At 41.3% G+C, this 19,789-nt stretch overlaps 1 protein-coding gene across 2 annotated transcripts; it reads left to right on the top strand.

Moving 5' to 3' along the window:
• Positions 1-1,807: 1,807 nt before the first annotated feature.
• On the top strand, positions 1,808-17,850 carry LOC135479797 (uncharacterized). Of its 2 annotated transcripts, none has more exons than XM_064759712.1 (7): positions 1,808-1,865; positions 3,721-3,980; positions 12,169-12,492; positions 12,885-13,247; positions 14,214-14,330; positions 14,748-14,841; positions 15,901-17,850. In XM_064759712.1, the coding sequence occupies exons 2-7, from the start codon at positions 3,938-3,940 to the stop codon at positions 16,475-16,477; spliced, it is 1,518 nt and encodes a 505-aa protein (XP_064615782.1). In that variant the 5' UTR covers positions 1,808-1,865; positions 3,721-3,937; the 3' UTR covers positions 16,478-17,850. The 2 variants fall into 2 exon arrangements, with proteins under 2 accessions (XP_064615782.1, XP_064615775.1); XM_064759705.1 differs by lacking the exon at positions 1,808-1,865 and adding an exon at positions 3,083-3,337.
• Positions 17,851-19,789: the final 1,939 nt, after the last annotated feature.

The following is a 19,789-nucleotide window of genomic DNA, read 5'->3' as shown; positions in this document are numbered from 1 at the left end:
ACCGAACAGAGCAGGGAGGAAACCCACGACCATCCGCAGGTTGCCTTGGCGGGATGACAGGTTTAATGATAAAGGACTACAGAATGGAGAGTAAAACCAGAGCAACGATAACAATGTGATAATTGGCAGATGGCCACACCGGTACGTGGTAACCGATGAAATCCCACCTCCTACCACTGCACCACAGTAGGTACAGTTACACCCTTGCACAAAAGATTAAGCAGAATCCCCTCATTGTGGGATGTCACGCCTAATGATTTCACGATGCGGAAATGCCTTCACTGCGGGGACGTCACGTCTAATGATTTCACGTTTCAGACGTGCCTTCACTATGGGATGTCACGTCTAATGATTTTACGCTGCGGAAGTGCCCTCAATGTGGAATGCCACGTTTAATGATTTCACGTTTCAGACGTCCCTCACTGTGGGATGTCACGTCTAATGATTTTACGCTACAGAAGTGCCCTCAATGTGAAATGTCACATCTAATGATTTCACGTTTCAGACGTCCCTCATTGTGGGATGTCACGTCTAATGATTTTACGCTACAGAAGTGCCCTCAATATTGAATGTCACGTCTAATGATTTTACGCTACAGAAGTGCCCTCAATGTTGAATGTCACGCCTAATGATTTCACGTTTCAGGCGTCCCTCACGGAAGCGACCTCACTGTTAGTTGTCATGTCTAAGGATTTCAGGCTTCAGGAGTGCCTTGAGCCTTCCTCCTGGCTAAAAGGCTCAGCCAAATCAGAAATAAGTGGATTCGACTGCGGTTTCAAAATCCAACGTCCGCTGTAAATGTGCAGTGTGGGAAATTCTGTAAGACGGATCGGAAGCTAGAGGCCACGTGATCTCCTTAGTAACAAACGGCGTCTATTTGTCTATTTTTTGAATCGCTGTCAGCGATCTTGTATCCTTTGGATTTGTATCTCTTTCAGCTTTCCAGATAGTCTGAGCATTTCTGCAAGGCTTTTGTGACGTTATTTTGTACAACTAGGCCTTACAGGTCGCTAGCGAAGTGGCAAAAAATGAACTTTTCCCCAATGCTTTAACATTGGGTGGCCATTTTGTTTTAGACACGAAAGGGTCCTTACGTGACCCTAGTAAACACTTGCTGCCCTCGGAGATTAACCTTCTGACCGTAATCACCAACCCGGGGCATATGCCGTCTATATACGCTGCATGGCGGAGAGAACATACATGCATTTATCGGGCAAAACTCCTTAAAATAATGTCCACCAAGACATTCTCTGTTCCTCTGCCAAATTTTACCACATTCTGTAGCCTTTAAGGCCGGTAAATCCAAGATAATTCATAGTTATGCCCTGTCGACATAGTGACCTAATAAATTGGGTTGTTGCTCGGCGCGCATGCGTGGTTGACCTTTCACTACCTCTCTATGTTTTGATCAGCTGGCTGTCAGTTCTGAGAGACAGAAAGCCATGTTACTGTGGAGGCGCGAACTTGCAATTGTCTGAAGGCTCTGGAGCAGAATGATGGACCCCACAATTTGTGTGAAATGTCAAATTACGTTGGCAGTAAAAAGAGGGTTGTCTTCGGCAACCATTCCATTCTAAATTTCACGGAAAGGTCAACCGCTGCTGTGTATGCGCGCCTAGCTGATCCCGATTTTAAAAACATGGCAGCGCGCGGCGGCCTGCTAAATGCGAGCCTATTCTGTAAGACGGATCGGAAGCTAGAGACCACGTGATCTCCTCAGTAACAAAAGGCATGCGTGAAGAAAACGGTCCTCCCAACGTTATTGCATGGGAAAATGCCTATTTTTGAATGGCTGCAGCGATCTTGTATCCGCTGGATTTGTATAATTTTCGACTTTCCAGATAGTCTGAGTATTTCTGCAAAGCGTTCGTGACGTTATTTTGTATATCTAAGCCTTACTGGTCGCTAACGAAGTGGCAAAAAGCGAACTTTTCCTCAATGCTTTAACATTGGGCAGCCATCTTGTTTTAGACCCAAAAGGGTGGTCACGTACAGGGATAAAGATCTGTACAGGGATATAAGTGACTTGGTTATTTCTTTTACAAAAACCAAGTCACTTATATCCCTGTACAGATCTTTAGTTGGCTCCAACTTGGAGTATGGGTCAATTATATGGTCCCCCACCAAAAAATATCTCTCAGACAAGTTAGAGTCCGTTCAAAAAAAAGTTCATCAAATATCTTTGTTTTAAAACTAATGACGCTTATTCCTCTGAAAAATACGGTGCTATGTGTAAACATTTTCAGCTGCCCACACTATCTGATCGCCGCAGAGCTGCCGATTTAAAGTTCTTACACAAATGTGTTCACTCTATCGCTGACTCGCCTTACTTAGTAGAGCAGGTCAACTTTAATTTTCCTGCCCGGGCCTTACGACAAACGGCAACTTTCCGGCCTGCGTCAACTAGAATTAACGCTCGAAAACATTCTTTTTTCCCTCGAGCCATGAATTCCTATAATGACCTGAGTTCTAATCATTCCATAGAAATTTTTTCTTCACAACAATCTTTTAGAAGGTCAGATCACTAGATTCTTTTTTAACGGGTTTTCTGTGATTAACACATTTCACGAATCTTAACTTGTGATTATAACGGTTTACAATTCTTATTTGTTATTGAAATTTCAACACGAATAGTTTTATGTATTCATCGATGTTTACACATAGGCTTATAACATTTCTGTACCAAGAATTCCATCATATGTTTACCTGTGTTTACGCTATCTTTGTACAAAATTGGATTTTATATTTACCTAGCTCTGCATATGTATATTACACGCTTCTGTTACTCAGTATGTATCCGTGTTATCAGACCTGTAAATGGGCTCCTGGCCTGTTGGCTCTGAACATTAATAATATTAATAAACCAAAGTCACCCCCAACTTCCGACCCGTCTTACAAACTTTTCGATTTCGGCTAAGATTTACAAGAGAATGGGGGTGTAAGGGCAAGTACCGAATGTGGCAAAATGTGCTATATGTGTATTCAGGACGAATCTAACGCGCATGCAGCGGAATTGAGCAAAGAGGTAGCTCTTTGTAAGCATTATACCGGAATCGGGTCCATGCACGTAACTATCGGGCTTAGTGTGGCCAGCTGTCCACGCGTTTCAGCATATATTAGCCACCCTTAGTCCCGAGGTCTCTGGCTTCTACGGTCTAATTGAGCATTAAAAGCAACAATTGTTTAGAAATCAAATCGATGCATCGGTTGAGAGTTTGGCTCGGGTGTGAATACAGAAGACCTTAATATGGATATATAACCGTATGCATTATATATATTGTCACCGCGTGCATGCCTCATGTGCGCTGTTACAGGGAGTGGGAAAAGTTTGTACGAGGTTTGTGTTCACCTGGGGATCTGAGTAAACACGTGCATGAAGCTGTGAACAGAAATATTTTGTCGTGATTCACTACCCTAAATATGTACTGATATGTCTATGCACTGGTTAACCATAGCTCTAGCTACATAAATATATTGACGAGGAAGCATAAAAATGTATACAGATTTGTGACAGTTTTTAGCTGACAGGTGGGTGAGCCATCCCCTCGTGACCCTCCATATGTTATTACGACGCCATTCCCTATCTCCCCTATATTTCCCGTCGTACAGTCACGAAGTAGAAACGGCTTTATGATAATTGCATCATATGACGGTATCATTCAAAGAAATGCATTGACCGTTTGTCCATGTACATAACCTGTCGATCGGTAATTTTCGCAGGCCTGTTCCGGGTGATTCGGGTCAACCCGTCACCTCTACAACGACGCGGAGTTTGCTCTGGCCTGTATGTACATACTGCATCGGCCAGCTTTCAGAGAGCTATGCACTGTGTACTGCCAGTTCCGACAGATGACGGCCTGTAACTCGACGGTCGGTCACAGGTGAGGGTACTGTCCTTTTCGGAGGCGGGGTTGGAGGAGGCGGCCCCTTGGACGGAATGAGGCGACTATCTGCGTTTCTCGCCGTCGCAACCCTTACAGGTAACGGGACCGGTTTAGTGTTAATTTTAAGTCACCCAGCCGCCCATGCATGCTGTTGATATGTCGGTGTGTCGCTGGCATGAGGCATATTGGCCATAGAGTATCGTCTGTCTGGTTGCACTGATAGCGGTATCGTGGGTATACAGTTTTCTATACACACAGCTCTGCATTGCTTAGTAATATAACAACGCTGTCATATGCCCAGTCAGGTAGACGGCTATCAGCTGGGCTATTTTTACAGGCAGGCCTTACCTGCCATATACAATTATATATCTGTGTTGTACGTCGGTCTTAATACCTTGAGACCTGACTGTATTCGTAGATGTAAGTATGACTGTAAAGCCCTGACCATAGCCCTAAAATGTTAATGCGTGTATGAATTCGTATAAGGCCCAAATGTGACTGTGTGTAAACACCAGTTGTGTAGTGATGTGATAGAGTGCCTGGGGGTGGGGTGGGGGGTGGGGGTAATCATTGGTATTCACTACTTTTGGTCTGTGTGACAACCATTTTTATTGTGCAGATGGAAGACGCGTTCAACTGTGAAGGTGTCTGTAATGTGTACTTACATGTACTTACACCACGCTCGGGCTGTTGCAGTAATTGGCATGTGTACGTACGTAAAGCAGACCATGCTAAGCATTCGTTTTAGTAGCTACTATACATTCCACGTCTAGCAAAACCCTAGTAGATAAGTGAATTGAGGTGAAGTATAGAGTACAAACATACAGCATATATTCAGGATGTTTTCTGGAGAAAAATTCGGTTCAGATGTAAAGGCTCTGATCGCAGGGATAAAGACGACTGGGAATTAGATACATCCGTCATGTTCCTTTCTTAGATGAAATAGGGCTTACATCGAGTTCGTTAAGATGCCCAGGTATATTTATTTATTTGATTGGTGTTTTACGCCGTACTCAAAAATATTTCACGTAAACGACGGCGACCAGCTTCATGGTGGGAGGAAACCGGGCAGAGCCCGGGGAAAACCAACGACCGTCCGCATGCTGCTAGCAAGCCTTCCCACTTAACGGCCGGAGAGGAATCAAGCATAAGCTACACTTGAACTGATAGCGACTACATTGGTGAGAGGCTTGTCCAGGTATAAGTTTGGTAAATATGGCTATACCAGTGGAAGGAATCACGGATATGAATGATGCATCATTTTAAATACTTTAAAACAATTGCATTCTATCATTCCTTTACTTCTAAACATGGGTTTACCTGGCCTGTTTTAATCTGAAAATATTTCTAACCATTTATAGACCCCTTACATGTAAAGACCCATTTACGATCTGATCCTCAACACGATCCGTGGTCCCAACCCAGGATCACATATACACGTATAAATATGCAAGTATTAATGAGACTTTGATGAACGCTTTCGCCCCTCATTCTGTGGAAGAGTGCCTTCGGTCCTCCTCACGTTTGGCGCTTTAGAGTTGTTTGTTTGTCATATTTATCATACCAGTTCAAAAATACTAGTTAAGAGGTTGCCAAAATATGTAATAATATAGTTCACGTTATGACGCATTTGTGGTTTTTTTTCTTTTGAGACGTAGGCAGAAATCTACCGAGTGTCTCATCCTACAGAGCCTGACTCTTTGCCTACTACATATATACAGGCTGTGTATATATCTACACAGTGTAGATAAGGAAGACCAGTAACTATTGTCAGACACCAGGGCATATATCTTCACTACTGAGATCTCTTGTATCGATTTGCTACACCTGTTTTTAAATGCATGTGCAAACATACACTTTGTGTCGGTGGGTGACTTGTGAGATTTTTGAGAGCGGTGTGCATACATTTACACAGTTTCCTAGGTAACCATTCCTATAAGAGCACATAAGGTCCAGTGGACTAGAAGTACCTTCGTTGAATCCACTGTCCCTTGACCAGTAAGATCGCGTTGCCGAATCCAGTTGTCGCCGATTCCACTCCTGCTTTGCACATGCGGGGTTTATTGGGTATTTGGCGGTATTTACCTTAGTCTTTATGTGGTTTCGTTATATGATGCTGTGCAGTGTACGAAGTCGCTGAGTTGTTTCATTTTCTCCTGCACTAACATCCATGTGTTGGTTCGGGTTTTACGTCGTACTTAACATTTTTTTTCTGTCATATGACATCGAACTATGTGATACAAGTGATTTAACCCAGGATTAATTAACCATGAGTAAGTAAACTTGTTCGTTCAATTCTGGCCGTGCCAGCAAAGTATATCCTTAATACGCGGATGTGGGCTGGGGCTGGGTTGTGTTGGCATTTCTTAGAATTGTGGTTCGCGTAGTAAACTGCGTATTTATTTGACTTGATTCTTGTATAATTATACATGCTCAAGAATTTTTCTCTCGTACGATGGCGGTCAGTTAAATCCGGTGTGTATAAACCACTGACCTTTGACAAGTTACACTGGCCTTTTCCTGGCTATACTGACCAACTTTCTCATAAGTGATGTAAAGATATGCACGCCATATTCATCGAAGACAAGTGGTCTTCAGCGAACGTTAGGCTGCGCATCCGGCCACATGAACACCGTCAATCGCTTATTGGCACCTAGGCCACATAAACAGGGGAATCTGCAAATGCCTTGTCCAGGGCCGGATTTGAACAGTAATGATTAAATTACATGGTATCATGTCTATTAATTTTTGTGAAACCGTTGTAGCTTCCTGAAGAGGTATCGTGTACCATGTATAAAATAGTATCATGCATGTACCATGCATGAAGTGGTATCCTGTACCATGCATGAAGTGGTATCATGTACTATGCATGAAGTGGTATCATGTACCATGCATGAAGTGGTATCATGTACCATGCACGTATGTCTGGCTGTTATTTTTATTCTAATGCTTGATTTTTACGACTATAGAGAATTGTTTAATAATGGTCTGATTTGCACGAAAAGGGGACATTTAGGCATGTTATACTCTATCACTTCCATGTAACTACGTTCAAAAAATCAGTAAATAGTTTTAACATCCACTGTTGTGTATTGAAGGTGTTTCTACGTGAAGCAAACGCCAAGGAATTTTACGCACGTACACTTTTACACACGTACACTTTTACACACGTATAAATAAGCTATTATCATCTTTATTTAGGGTAGGACCGCCATGTACACTATAAAAAGTATCTACTTCCTGGCGTAAAAAGAAACCTGGCTGCTGTCTTTTGAGATAAGCTGATGCTTAAAATAAAAATTCTGGGCTAAAAAATTATAAAATATACCGGCAATATATATTGGTGTGGTTAATATTTATATTAAAAGAATAGAAATTATGTAAATTTTGCATCGAAATACAGACTTGCGTGACAAGACTCTGTTGTCAGTAACATCAGTCGTAGGGACAACTTTGTAGATAAGGACTCCGCATAAAATTCAATTATTTTCTTTTGAAACCACGCAATTAAAAGCCCTTTGCGGGCATGGTTAAACATTGGGTTGCGTGATGTTTGTGATATTTCAATGCTAATATGGAAAACTGCTCATAAAATGCAAAATTGCCTTCCGGAAAGCTATGCACAGCGGCCATATGCCGCCTCCGATTGCATGGGTAATCAGGCAAAGTATCCGAGTTACTGTGTATGAACAGCTGTCTGATATGGCGTGCTTAGCGTGCAACAGCTGAACTTGTAATAGTACCGGAACATCAATGCATGCGCAGGATATTAGGTATAGTATAACCCATACATCTGAGAATTTTTAATGCATCCACGTCACCTATTGTATTATACCTTCAGTAACCAATCAATGGAACTAGTCCAATCAATCAATCAATTAGATTATCAACCAGTCCATCAGTTAATCAATCGAACCAACATTCGATTCAACATTCGCCTCACACGCGCCCGGCCTGAACTGGCCTATACTCCTGCATACCCGCTTTTCAAAAGTTCCCAGCCTAGCATCTGATACGGAGAGATCAGGCCAGCGATTTATAAGTCTATACATGATTTGTGCATTATCCTGGCAAATAGACCAGAGCTGGTACGATATTACCAACACACCATATGGTATGTGTATATTAACGACGTATGTGAGCGAGTGGGCCTGAAAACACACGAGATTTTACGATACTGTTTACCATTGTGTATAAGACACTCCCAACGCCGTGGCCTACCACAGACTGATAACGATCCCATAGTGCATCTGCATAACCTTCATGCAATTGCCTTGGGTTCATTTTGGGGTAAATTCTAGGAACCGTGTAGTGACAATACATGATAAAAAACGTCACTTTTATGAAATTTTATTGTTAATAGCCTATATGTGTTAATTTGCATTAATTTTGGTCTGTTTATTCTAGAAGAAGATACAGCACATGCATGTATAATTAACATTAGTCTTAAGTGCATGTTCTGTTTGGTAGAGAATTTTTGCATATACTTGTGTTGTACTGAAAGACAGGAGGCCTACAAGAAATATAGAAGTGATCCGAGAACTAAACTTGGATGGACCCCCCCCCCCGCCTCCCTTCCGTAATTCCTTAATACATGCTCTGACATATACCTGAGATCCCAAAGTTTGCCTGATTGGCTGGGATTGTGTCCCCACCCCCCACTTCTCATTTGCTCCCAAGTCCACCCCTCCCCCCACCTTCCTTAATACATGCTCTGACGTGTATACCTGAGATCCCAAAGCTTGCCTGATTGGCTGGGATAGTGTCCCAAACCCCCCACCCCCACTCCCCCCACTTCTCATTTGCTTCCAAGGCCCTTGTGTAATAAGTGGTAGGGATCGGAGCTCCCACAATACACCGCCGAACTTTGGTACCATACACTGGCGAAGGCATGTGACCTATCGCGAACTTATCATAGACAAGATAGCACCAATGACCGCTTACCGTCACAAGTGTCCGGAGAATGGCGGAAGCACATTTCGTGTAACATAAGGCGATTGAAGAACAAACCAGTAATGTAATAATGAAGTAAAATGATGAAAAAAAAAAAAGTAAAATATACGTCCACTATTCATGCATATAAAACTTTTGAATCCATACGTCCAAACAGACATTAGTATACCAGCCGTCAACCAAGATAGAGGTTCCGGGTCAATAATAGCAAGCCAATTCCCAAAACAACGTTCAACACAAACTACCAAAGAACTAGGAAAGTATATGAAGTACGAAAATAGGAAGGAATCGCAAAAAGTGAAGCAGTCAACAGTTTTCGATGATGTATGAAAGACGCAAGGTATGGCCTAGGAAACTGAGTGAAATCAGTATTCAAATCGTGTACCATGCTAGAATATAAGCTGTCGATAAGAAAATGTGTATTTCAGTTGAGCTTTAATTGCAGCTGTTCATATATCCAAAATGGCAACCTAACACGATGAATATACAGCACCCCCCCCCCCCCCCCCACTAGTTAAGCGGAATTACACACAATCATGAAGTAGAGCGCCCGAGATTCTGGACGCTCTGTCGATATTTACTTACAAGAGAATTGTACTCATTGTAAAACTTAAGAAACTTAAACTGAAGGCGTTTGATGGAATAACTTTGACTCAAATGTTTCTGCAGTAATAACTTTTGACGTTGATTGAAATCGTCACATAACGTGCAGGATAACAAATGCTACAATGCGAGATATTTACACGCCATATGCAGAACCCTTCGGTATATTGCTGTTCAAGTATGGAAAATTTACAATTGGACATTCTTGTATGAGCAAGACATTTAAAAAGACGTTGCTTTAATAACAGATACAGACGCACGAGCGTTGATCCACTTGATGAGAAATCGAGAGCAATCGAGAGAAAATAGTCAAATAAATTTCATTAAGCCATTGTACAAACTGTTCGACAGCTCAAATCTCCACCCGTGCTAAATGTACATGCAAAATTCTGGATCCGGGTTACCCTAGCTCGACCCAAAGCCTAAATATGCACAAAATGTCATCAAGTCTGTGCTTAACTTTTTTCTACAAAGTTTGACAGACAGACAGACAGACTGACGGCTCAGTTGACAAAAATATCCACAATAATGCGCACCTTAAATGTTCTTTAACCCCTCAATACTATCCTTTCTCTAATCCCTCAATACTGGCATCTGATTTTCAGGTTAATATTGGCGCCCAGCGAATACGTGGCCAGAACAACTTGAGTGTGTTGCGCTTGCTGACCTTCAATGACAAGGTCATACCAAAACATCCTGTATTCCCAGCACTACATGCTGACACCCTAATTTCGGTGACATACTGGCGCACAGCGAACACAGTGTACAGAGCAACTTGTGTTGCGTTGTCTAGCCTTCAATAACCAGTTGTCATACACCACAATGTCTTGTGCTCCAATCTCTGGTTATATTGACGTCCTCATGTTATTCTTGTTCAGAGCAACTTGTATGTGTTGTTGTGTCCTGTCCTGTGCTCTGCATCTTACCACCGTTTCTGTTCCATTTCAGAGAAAAATAATACCTGTATTACCCTCCTTTCAGAAAGTGTGTAAAACTGTAATCGCTAGTTATTGTGTATCTTGTTGCCAGAAAATTTTCCCCGATATATATATAAGTATGGTGCTAGAGGGCTTTTAATTTGCTACTGGTTAAGCGTTTACATGAGTAGTGAGAATAAAACCCTGACTGAGGTAAACGGCCAAGAGGCCGTATTTCATCGGTTGCGCGTGACAATTTGCCAGCTATCACACTGTCGTCGCCGCTCTGGTTTTACTTTGCGCTGTACGTCTTTAATTATATTGTATTCCGGCATAAACCAGGGTTCTGCTGGTGGACTAAGCACCCCAGAAGCCTTTTCGTTCTTGTAATGTTATTGTATGTTAAATGTGATAACAGCATAGCCTTTGAGTGATTCTAGAACAGTGACCCCAAATTCATAACAATTAACATCACTACATTTTTCCCTACATATTTCTGCTTAAGCCGTGTTACTGATGTAATTTGCTACTATTTAGACTTTTACCTTAACAGTGACAAAAAGCTCTAAGGTAAATTGACAAGAGGTCGTATTTCACCCGTTACGTGTGGTTATACAAGACCAGTGACGTCTATAATATATTGTAATAAACATCCATGCTCATTCAATCCTGTCATCCGCTAGCGCAGCGTAATGACCCAGGAGTCTCTCACCAATGCGGTCGCTGTGAGTTCAAGTTCAGCTCATGCTGGCTTCCTCTCCGGCCGTATGTTGGATGGCCTACAACAACCTGCGGATGGTCGTGGGTTTCCCCCGGGCTCTGCCCGGTTTCCACCCACCATAATGCTGGCCGCCGTCGTATAAGTCAAATATTCTTGAGTACGGTGTAAAACACCAATCAAATCAATAAACCCTGTCATCTGATATTCACATATGTAGCTAATTTTATGAATTAGAACTCAGACTACGTGTGGGCTATTTCTATAATTGCTAGTGTTACTGGTAATGCTATTTTGTCTCTGTGTAATAGTGATTTGGCCTCGTTGTTGTTCTCATCAGTCAGCCACTACACTGTCCAGACCATAATGTATTGTTCGCATAATATTTTGCGAGTATTTCTTGAATCAAAAACATCGGAACGTATATTGGCGGTACAGTTCAAGCTGTAACAGTGCAAGTGAAAAATGATAAATCAAGTCACTGGGCATGTTTATGAATGTATCCGGTAATTTGCCTATGTCATTTATATTGTAAGTTATTTAAATTTCAGTATCGCACACTCACGCTATGTTGTTGATAAAATTTGATTTAACCGTTTGGGTAGCATCGAATAAGCTTATCCTGTGGAAAATTATATCTGCATGCCAGACTACTTTTACCGCGAGTGTCGCAGAAGAAATATTTCAGTTAAGTATGAATAGGTCGAGGAATGGCCTCAGTTTTTTTTTTTCGCACCGTATACATCAGCGCGTGACGTCAGTTGTCAGAGATGCGACCTGGATTTAGGTCAAACATTTGGATCAAAATCGTCTTGATTACAGAGTACTTATGAATATTACCTTGTTATCCGTTCATGAAAATGACAGATACTCTCAATATTTTACAGATGTATGTTAGGTGAAATGAGTCGTACGACTGTAATCATTCCACAAATACAGGTGTCAGTTCACATCTGAGACACCTAATTGTCATAAGCAACGCACGCTATTGTATATCTTCTATTGTAGTCTTATAAAAACCATTCAATTAATAGGAAGTGAAATTCGTGACTCGTTATATGAAAGTTATGAAATCTGTAATACTCGTTTACAGGACAACTCTGGAACTCATACGGCAATACGCCCAAATCAAGTTACGCCTGTGAACGAGAAGGAGCGAAATTAACATGTGACGTCGGAGAGAGGATCGCTATCCGAGGGGTGGAGTACAACGTTAGGAAGCAAAGGGTGCGACCGTGCTCTTTTCAGCCTGGAGACTGTAGGTTTCGGGTGAACTCGGACGTTCCTCCTCTCAGTGCTAAGTGCGCTGGAGTCCAGACATGTCTCATTTCCGAGACCCACCTGAACCCCTTAGCATCTTCCCCAGACTGCCCAGGCACTTCACTCTACAGGACAATACACTATGACTGTATAGCAGGTAAGCATCATTCTCTGCTGATTACGTCATGTGTTTTTCGTGATATCGTGCAAAGTGATAAGCACTCCTTTATTATTATCGTCATTATCTGGTATCGTTATTTATTACAGCGATTTCTGTTCCCTTACAATTCACCATTTTACAATTCACCATTTTACAATTCACCATTTTACAATTTAAACAAACAACTCAGACTGCCTTGATCCTTATTATTTCACATTAGCTTTATTTTAAGACACAGGGGTTTTGACACTGGTGCAGCTCTTTAATGATGTATGTGTACATCAGAGATTGGTATACGATATTAATTCTGAAAACGTTAACAGCGCAGACAGCTTGGACAGGTATCGATCCATCGAAGAAAATAACCAATGACTTCCTTCTCCTCTCAGACAAGGCAATCGGCCGGATGTGCACAGATGATCAGAAAGTGGGCAGTACACTATATCTTGCAAACGAAGAGTATCCACACTATATAAAGGGAAGGAACTCTGGCTGTTCGTGTTCAATAACCTCTGAACATGGAAGCAAAGTGTCTGTAACAGTCAATGAACTGACACTAGATCTGAAACAGAAGACCCAAACATGCAGACAGTCCCTTAACATGTCCGACTCTACTACAAGCACAGTGTTTGATTGTTCAAGTCGACTTGATTACTATGGCTACAGAGAACTCTTTAGCGGAGGACCAAAGATTGCAGTTGAGCTCAAGTCAGACAGTGACGATGGCGGGCGATTTCTCTTCCAACTGACAGGTACGTTAAAGAATACTCTAGCCTGAACAATCCGTCTATGGATTGATATTCGTTTACGGACAACGCTCGCCCATCTGACAGTCTGTTGCCCGAATCACTTGTGCATTCGAAAGCGATATTACTAGGTATACTTCGGTGTGCATAGCCAAAATTTCTCGACTAAACAATACTCAAGGCTCGAGTTTGTGGAGACGTAAGTCATCATGGATAAATTTCGTTAAATGCCTCTCTGAGGATCGAATGTTAATCTCCTGAAAACTCAATCTCGGTTGTGGTACATGTAGAAACTTTCAAGTTTTAGCACTCTTTCAGGTAGATATCTAGATGAATGAAGGCCATGAGTTGATGTTTTAAGAAAATCATTTTATCATACGGAGATCCACTTGATAGAAATAGGCTTGAGTGTCCATTTCATTCTGTTGTCGTTATGACAGACCCTGACCAGTGACATACAGGATCAAATCGTTGAAATTTGAAAATGATTGCACATGATATCTTTGTGACGTACCGGGTACGATGACGTTCTGGGTAGAGCTTCGGAACTTCAGATTCCGGGCTCAGTTCTGGATTGAGTAAGACTTTAGCATCGGTAATTTTAGTACTACTTCGTTGGGGCTCAACCTTAGACGAGCGGAACAAATACTGATCGGACCGGTGTCAGGGGGTCGAGTCTGATGTCTTCGACATGGCGATCTATTGAGGCAGTATTATAAAATGTTGGTATTGGATCAGGGCCCACTAATACGAAGCCCTGTTAACGTTGAGCATGTAACTACCATGACAACCAGCAGTGTAGGCATTACGTCCCCATGGATGTTACATGCTCTTAACTTTAAGAGGGTTTCATGCAAGTGGGTCCTGGCCTGCTTCAAGGATACATCGCCGTGACATGACCGAAATAATGTTATAAGCGACGTTAATATCCCATCAATGGGATTTTCACTGTTATACGTTGTGTATCTTCAGGGGATGGAGAATTGTCGCTAAAATGTCAACAGCGTGGGGAGACCCCGACAGCGGTACATTCCCAACCAGAAGATTCCCCAGCTTCCGGTGAGGATGACGTCGAAGGTGATGATGAGGGTAAGATGTGCTGATGTGACATGTGCTGCCCCCTATCTCAGTGGACCTGGACTATGCATGACAATAATTGCTTATATGTATTTAACGCTGAAACGATGTTCAAAGTGTATTAAAAGCTATGCCAAGTCCATAGTCCGTGCTAATACGTAAGGATTTAAGTTTAGAATAGATGCCTCGAACAGCAACTCTCTATGTCTTTCGAACATTACACACAAAACAAGCCAACTCATTTCGTACGATACATCAACTTTTTTTGTACATCCGCAGGCTTTGTTATTAAACCTTTTGACTTTGGTGTTATGGTTATGCTATACTAAATGACCGAGTGTAAAGTATATGATATAGCACTGCACACTTTTGACAAAGGTATAGCCCGTTTGGGTTCTATCCCCTAATTCTTCCCTTGCATTGTTTCAGTGTTGGATGTGGCGACTATTGTGGGAATTGCCATTGCTGCTGCTGTCATGTTAATAGCTGTTGTAGTCTTTGGGGTGTGCTGTTGTAGGAAAAGGTGAGATCTTTAATTTTGCTTTTCAAAGCTGCGAAACAATGATCTTTCTGTTATCAAGATTCTGTCGTGAAAGCAGACCTGAATCTACGCAGTATTAGGTGTGGGTGGGTGGGGAGGTGAATATCACTGCCCAAAACGTGTTTGAATCTTTGTTCCACTATGATATAGGCTAATGACTTACGTGTGTACCTCTGTCCTGGTCCTCCAACCCCAGCGTAATTGTGAGTGATTATTAGAAAAACACAACTTTTGTATCTGTTAGATTAAAATGTGAATTATATCCAAACTTCCTTGCGTACTTGATGCGTACTAGATAGGACAGGACCTATTCACTGACAGCTTGTCGACATCACATACGCGGTCAAACAGTTGCGACACTTGACATGGCCCCCTCGCTCATAACAAATCGACGCGCATGAGGTACTTCTCTGGAGAAGATCTTTTCCCACTGAAATGGTCCCTGCAATTACTTTCTTCTTTCCTGTGCATATTAAATACCGTAAATTAGCAAATTCCGGGCTTTGTGTATTAGAATGAAAGTTAAGCAAAATGTGGTATCGCAAAATGTAGGCCTACAGCATGTGTTGACCTGAAGTTTTTCATCTATATACAGCACATTGATACAAGGGTGATGTTCCATCGCTGATGCTCTGTGTGCATATTAATTACCGTACATTACCAAATTCACGATTTGAGTACTTTATGTATTAAGCTGAAGTTCTGTAGTCACGTGCTTCCTACAGGTGACCTCTTGGGTAGCCTTGCCACCGAGTCTTGGTAGTGGTATTTAGTAATCACAAAAAATAAATGTTTTTATGGAGGCTAAATATAGTATCAAGACATAGTCTCATCAGAAAAAAATGAATAAATAAAGCATTCATCGCGTGGAGAAATTATAGTTTGAAGAGAAAATAAGAATAGCGCATGGTTAGTTTACCGTTTCAGACTTTGTTGGCCAGTAATATTGGAAATATGGCTATAGATCAATCAGTTTTAAACAAAACCAGCACCCATAAATAGAATTATTTTTCTTCTTTTTTGTTTTTCGTCTTGTCCTAGGAGAAAAAAATTAGAGCGAAAGTCCAGCGAAAGAACCATGGACATCCGAGAAGGAGTTGTCGACCCTTTCATCGTTACGGCGAACTCTTCGCCTGCCGATGACAACCGAAAAGGGACGGGAACCTTCCGTCCATCAGCACCCCCTCACGAACTAGTGTATGCCACTCCAGGGTATTCAGCTCCTTGGGAATCTTATGCCTTACCCGCATCACCACCATCGTCATCACGACCATCTTCTCGGCCTTTATCACTAGGTCCTCTATCACCACCACCCTCCGACCCACCCCCACCAGTTCCGTCAGAGAATCAAAAGAACGACCGACCTAGCCACTATACTTACATAACGCCCGACATATTAGATCACGTGACACCAGGCGAAATTTCGGCGAGCAGTGATGGCAGGCCCACACCCGCCGTTCGAAGGAATAAAGAAAGTCCCAATACGAACGGAAGTGGCCTGGAAAACGGGAAAAAGCCGGATTTGGGGATTTCCAGAGATACAATCCCGGACAAATCGATGTCAAATACAGAGACAATTTTCGTGGACAATAGTTTGTATCAGTCTGCGGGCTCTTGAGAAGCGCTGGAGACTTCGTCATTCCGGGTATATAAGTGACATGTGCCGATATTTCTACTTTAACTTAGCAGCATATCTGGGATCTGAGGTCATCTTTGTGACATGAATGACCACTGTGTTTCTTTCATTCTACACGATTGTGACGTTTAAAATAGCTTACTTGAAATACTTGCCTTTCTAAAGGTACCATCTTCCCCACGTGTGAAGATAGTGCTGCCTTACGTGAACTATGCCCTTACGTGACCCATATGTTCTTATACGTGTCACACGACGTAACATATATGTTCTTACATGTGCGATGGCCTCTAAGTGTTTACTGTTGTGAATATATCGGTGCATGGGCACTTGCGTCTTTTGCTGTCCAGTAACACTCTAAAATGTTCCGAGGTGAATGAAACTTCATGACGGAGTTACACATGTACATTGTAGTGCAGGATAAATATTCAGTCGTCTTGAGAAGTCACTGTTTGGTTGTCTCGGATCAAATGTGATGCTCTTCTTTGTAGCCTTGTGTGACATGTACTTAACATACGTGTCAAATAATTCCTTTTTTTTTGGCAAATAATTAGTAAGGTGAATGGTAGTCTACGGTATGTGGCCATTATCGCACTTGTTCCATTCCCTATAGCCTGATTGTATTTGATGTTGACGTTTAATTTTTGATTCTGGTTTGCTGTCAAACCCATTATCCACAAGACTGTATTTTGTTTTGTGCAGGCATCGTGCCCGGCATTATTCCGAACAGTAAATTCCCTGATGTCTGTCTTATTTGATTCCATTCAAGTGCATGATCTGTGTTATGACATTACCCTAATCTCAAGGAATAACATCCTAGCTAAGTTGACACTGTCAAGTGTCAGTACTTCTTATCATCATATTGTCAAGTGTTGTACTTCTCACCATCACACTGTCAAGTGTTGAACTTCCCATCATCACATTGTCAAGTGGTTTCACTTACCATCCATCGCTTTGTCAAGTGGATGCACTTCGCATCACCACTTTGTCAAGTGGTGGTACGTCACGTGCTATCTATGAACAGATACCAGTCATTATACCGGTGTGATACTAACCATTTGGTCATGTATGCCCAGAAATCTGTTGTGGCATTACAAGTGAACTAAAACAAGCGGGCTATGTTTTTATTTGATTTGCTCACAGTATCGAAGCAGTATATTTTTTCTACTTAACGCGCAAACATTTTGCTCAGTATTGATCGTAGTTAAACCACCGAAGAAATAGTTGTGATTTTGTTTTTGTTTGAACCCAGCGTGCTTTGGAAAAAGACACAGTTATAGAAGCTTGTTATTAACATATTTTCTCATTATCAAAATGGCTACTGCTGTATCACTAATTTTAGTGGCCAAAAGAAGAGTTTTTTGGCACGGAAGTGCGGGCATAAAACCAACATGGGTTCAGATATTAAGGGGTCGTTTTATTTCCTTCAATAAAATATTAAACAAAATATAAAAAAAATTTAAAAAACAAACCAAAAATAAAGAAACATTATATGGAGATAATTGATAATGTTCTTTCAGTTTGTGCATTCTGTAAAGCAGATATTTTTATGTTTGACCGTTATACATGTACATTGGATTAAGCTTTCTGTTTTAATGTCATTCTCAACGTCAAGTTATACCTCTCATGTTGTTTCCCCATTGCAGGAGTTAACGGTTAAACAATTTGTCAATCCAAGTTGAGGGTGTTATGTTTATTTATACATGTGGCATTTATTGATAATGTACAGGTTTAAGCACAGAGTAAGATATAATATGTTTTCAAGAAATTATTCATATGTAATATTAACATATATATGCGACCTTACGTATTTTCTAAGCGGTCAGTTAAGTGTTACTGAGCAGTACTTTCATAAAAATATGAAACCCTTGCTTGTTTTCAATATAAATTTCACAATAAAATGGGTCATGCAATTAAGGTTGATGCATAACATATTCTAAAATGTTTTTTCCCCACTGGTTGTGGTATTAGAGGCCTATGCGATGGTTCATCAAATCATTCCAAATGTTGATTTATTTTCGTGTTGTGGTATGTTCAGGTTGTTGGTTAGTATTTGTTTTAGTCTGCCATGTAGCATGTCAAAACTCTGACACAATTTGTAGTATTCAGGGATACCTTCCGAAAGATACATTTATATATGCCTTGAATGATATTGTCTATAATAGTATATGTTGATTTTTTTAATCATTAAATGATGAAATGTTCTTCATTTTTGTATGCATTCACTTTTCCACGCAGAAGTAAAAGAAATCGGTTTACAAAGCTGTTTACTGTTTAAAGAGATATAAATAAAGATACAAAGTATTCTATGTTTAATTTTTTGCTTTATCAAGTTGTTGATTTTGTCGGTGACAGTAGCCCAGCGTCTCTGAAACATTCAGAGATCATTTATATCTCGCATTCTCGGAACAAGTACACTTGGCGTCAACCTGCATGCTGTAACCTAAGTGACGGAAATTTAACCACAATCGTTCTGTGATTGGTTGCCCACAGTGGCAGAAGATGGATGAAAACAGACCTAAACGACTGGGTACAGCCATTTATTGACGCTCTTGCAACTCTATTAATCAGTGTTTAATGTGGAATTCTCACAAGCCCATAAGATATGCTATTTTAGAAAAACAGGAACCAAGATGTCGCACATAGGCCTATAGGTGCACATCACGCTCATATGGCTAAAAGGCAAATCAGCGTTGACATGACGTCAGCGGAAACAGCTGCGTTCTCAGGCTAGAGAAGTAACTCTCCCTTGATTGGTTAAATCTAATAACATGGAAGCGCTTCAGTTTTTGCATCCTGCAGATTTTAGCTTACTTCAGAATACAATATGTTGGTCATGCATGGCGCTCAGCACTGAGGTCATAGTGCAAGGAAACCGGACCAATGCCAGTATAGTGCGACTGGGTGGCGTGTCATATCTGGTGTCTTCGGCAGGATAATTCAGCTGCAGTTACATTAAATATTTCGAAATAACCACCGAAAGTGTCACAAATGTATTTAGAATATCAAAGGTGACTGGGTTAAACCTAAGTCTCACCAGGTTACCACCTAACTGCGATCGAAAAATGTTGGAATCACCAGTGAGAATGTCCGGAACTTCTGATTCTAAGATATAGTATAAGTATACATACATACATACATACATACATAAATACATGTTCCTTGGTGGTAGCATGGATCGCGGGTCCTGCTGTCGTAGGATGGAATTCTAGAGCTCGTTCCTTAACATTATATATCAAAACTGTTCTCCGTATAACACCTATCACTCATACGTGTTCCACTTCATCAAAAATTAAT

The sequence above is a fragment of the Liolophura sinensis genome, chromosome 1, assembly GCF_032854445.1.
Source record: "Liolophura sinensis isolate JHLJ2023 chromosome 1, CUHK_Ljap_v2, whole genome shotgun sequence".
Classification (NCBI taxonomy): domain Eukaryota; kingdom Metazoa; phylum Mollusca; class Polyplacophora; order Chitonida; family Chitonidae; genus Liolophura; species Liolophura sinensis.
Note: the sequence above shows the minus strand (reverse complement) of the source record. Positions and strands in the feature narration are given on the sequence as shown.

Coding starts and splice junctions, on each gene's coding strand:
- LOC135479797 (XM_064759712.1), top strand. CDS start 3,938: ATGAGGCGACTATCTGCGTTTCTCGCCGTCGCAACCCTTACAG. Junction 12,493..12,884: donor ACACTATGACTGTATAGCAG/GTAAGCATCATT, acceptor TTCTCCTCTCAG/ACAAGGCAATCGGCCGGATG. Junction 14,842..15,900: donor GTGTGCTGTTGTAGGAAAAG/GTGAGATCTTTA, acceptor GTCTTGTCCTAG/GAGAAAAAAATTAGAGCGAA.